The sequence below is a fragment of the Metarhizium acridum genome (assembly GCF_019434415.1).
Source record: "Metarhizium acridum strain ARSEF 324 chromosome Unknown scaffold_564, whole genome shotgun sequence".
Taxonomy (NCBI): Eukaryota; Fungi; Ascomycota; class Sordariomycetes; order Hypocreales; family Clavicipitaceae; genus Metarhizium; species Metarhizium acridum.
In genome coordinates this window covers 311,119-312,546 of record NW_027094040.1, presented here as the reverse complement: position 1 = coordinate 312,546, position 1,428 = coordinate 311,119, and the positions used below count along the sequence as shown (strand labels likewise).

Here is a 1,428-nt window from a genome sequence, read left to right as displayed (position 1 = left end):
ATGTCAGAATCCCGGTCCTCCGAGACCATGGTCTTTGGTTGTCCCTCAAACTGGACTTTCCACCACCTATGGCTCACCTGCCGTCGCCCCAAGCAAACACACATGCAACGAATGCATCAGATCTTAGCGGATACGGCATGTCTCCTCTCATCTGCATCCGTCCAAGATGCCCTTACGGTTGTGTCTGATGTTTTATACCAAATACAACTAACGGCCAATGTGTTGTCTTCTTCAAAATGTCACATGCGCATGCTCTTAAGTGACTCCATTCCCTGGCTTCTCGAGGCATTTGACTCCAGCGAAGCCCTAGGTTTCGGCATCTCCAGAGCTCGACATGACCCAAATTCCGCAACTGTTGTGCTCGTTGGATTCAATACGGAAGCATCAGACTACCAGACGCGTTACCCAGGTTCTCTGAGAATACAGAAAGACGCCGGCATCCAAGATTGTGGACTATAGAACACTAATCATCTTAGCTGAACATGGACATGTTTGCGTCCTTGAGTCCCCGAGCACATGGTCGCTGCAGACATTAAGCAGGACAAGATCATGTTTAAAGGACTGCATCTTGTATCATGGTACCTACCCAAAGCGCCGAATAAACGGCAGACTACCACTGTGACTGATTGATATTATGTCAGCCGACTTGGGTCGTTCCTGACCAGTTGAAGAGGATACGCTGAAAGAATCAGGTTGTCTGAACGTCGAAAGTCTACCCAACGTCCGCATCGTGTCGTCGAATTCGCTGCCTTCAGACACTTGATACCTCACCCTGAGCCATAGACGGAGGAACGCGCCTAGAGGACTCCTTACTTAAAAGACGCGGTCTCTTCTAAGCAAGAATATATCCCCTCAAATCCTAAATTGCGCAGAAGCAGCCGTGTTTCGACACGCCATCCACGTTACCAGGTGTCTGGGATTTAGCTACATATGGATCGATGCTTTATGCATAATGCAGGTCGACGGGCCAGAGAAAACGTCAGAGAACATGCAAATAGATGAAATATACCGCAACTCTACGCTTAACATGTCGGCCACAGAGGGACGGTTCCGAGAAGATTTGGTCTGACCGGAAGCCCTAATACATCATCCCATGTCGAGCAACAATCAGAAACCCCAAAACGCGGGAGGATACATGACTCCAGATTTCTCCCAACAAATGGTTCCTTGGATCGTCCAAGGATCCTTTGAACAAGCGTGGCTGGGTTCTCCAACAACAGAGGCTAGCACCACGCGTTATTAACTTCACCAAGAATCAGGTTTTTTGGGAATGCCCCGATATTGAGGCATCGGTAGTCTTGATAGAGGGTGTTCCGGGGCACCCACCAACACGCCTCGGCTTAGGAGCCAACACACCTGCGTCGTCCGTGGAGCAGTGAAGTCACAGTGGTACAAGCTTGTGGAGGAATACTCTTACACCTCACTCAT

The 1,428-nt window shown here is 49.4% G+C and overlaps 1 protein-coding gene across 1 annotated transcript; it reads left to right on the top strand.

Annotated features, from left to right (window-relative positions):
- On the top strand, positions 1-459 carry J3458_019382 (uncharacterized protein; the record flags this gene model as incomplete). Its single annotated transcript, XM_066121496.1, has 1 exon — positions 1-459. The coding sequence occupies one exon, from the start codon at positions 1-3 to the stop codon at positions 457-459; it is 459 nt and encodes a 152-aa protein (XP_065973522.1).
- Positions 460-1,428: the final 969 nt, after the last annotated feature.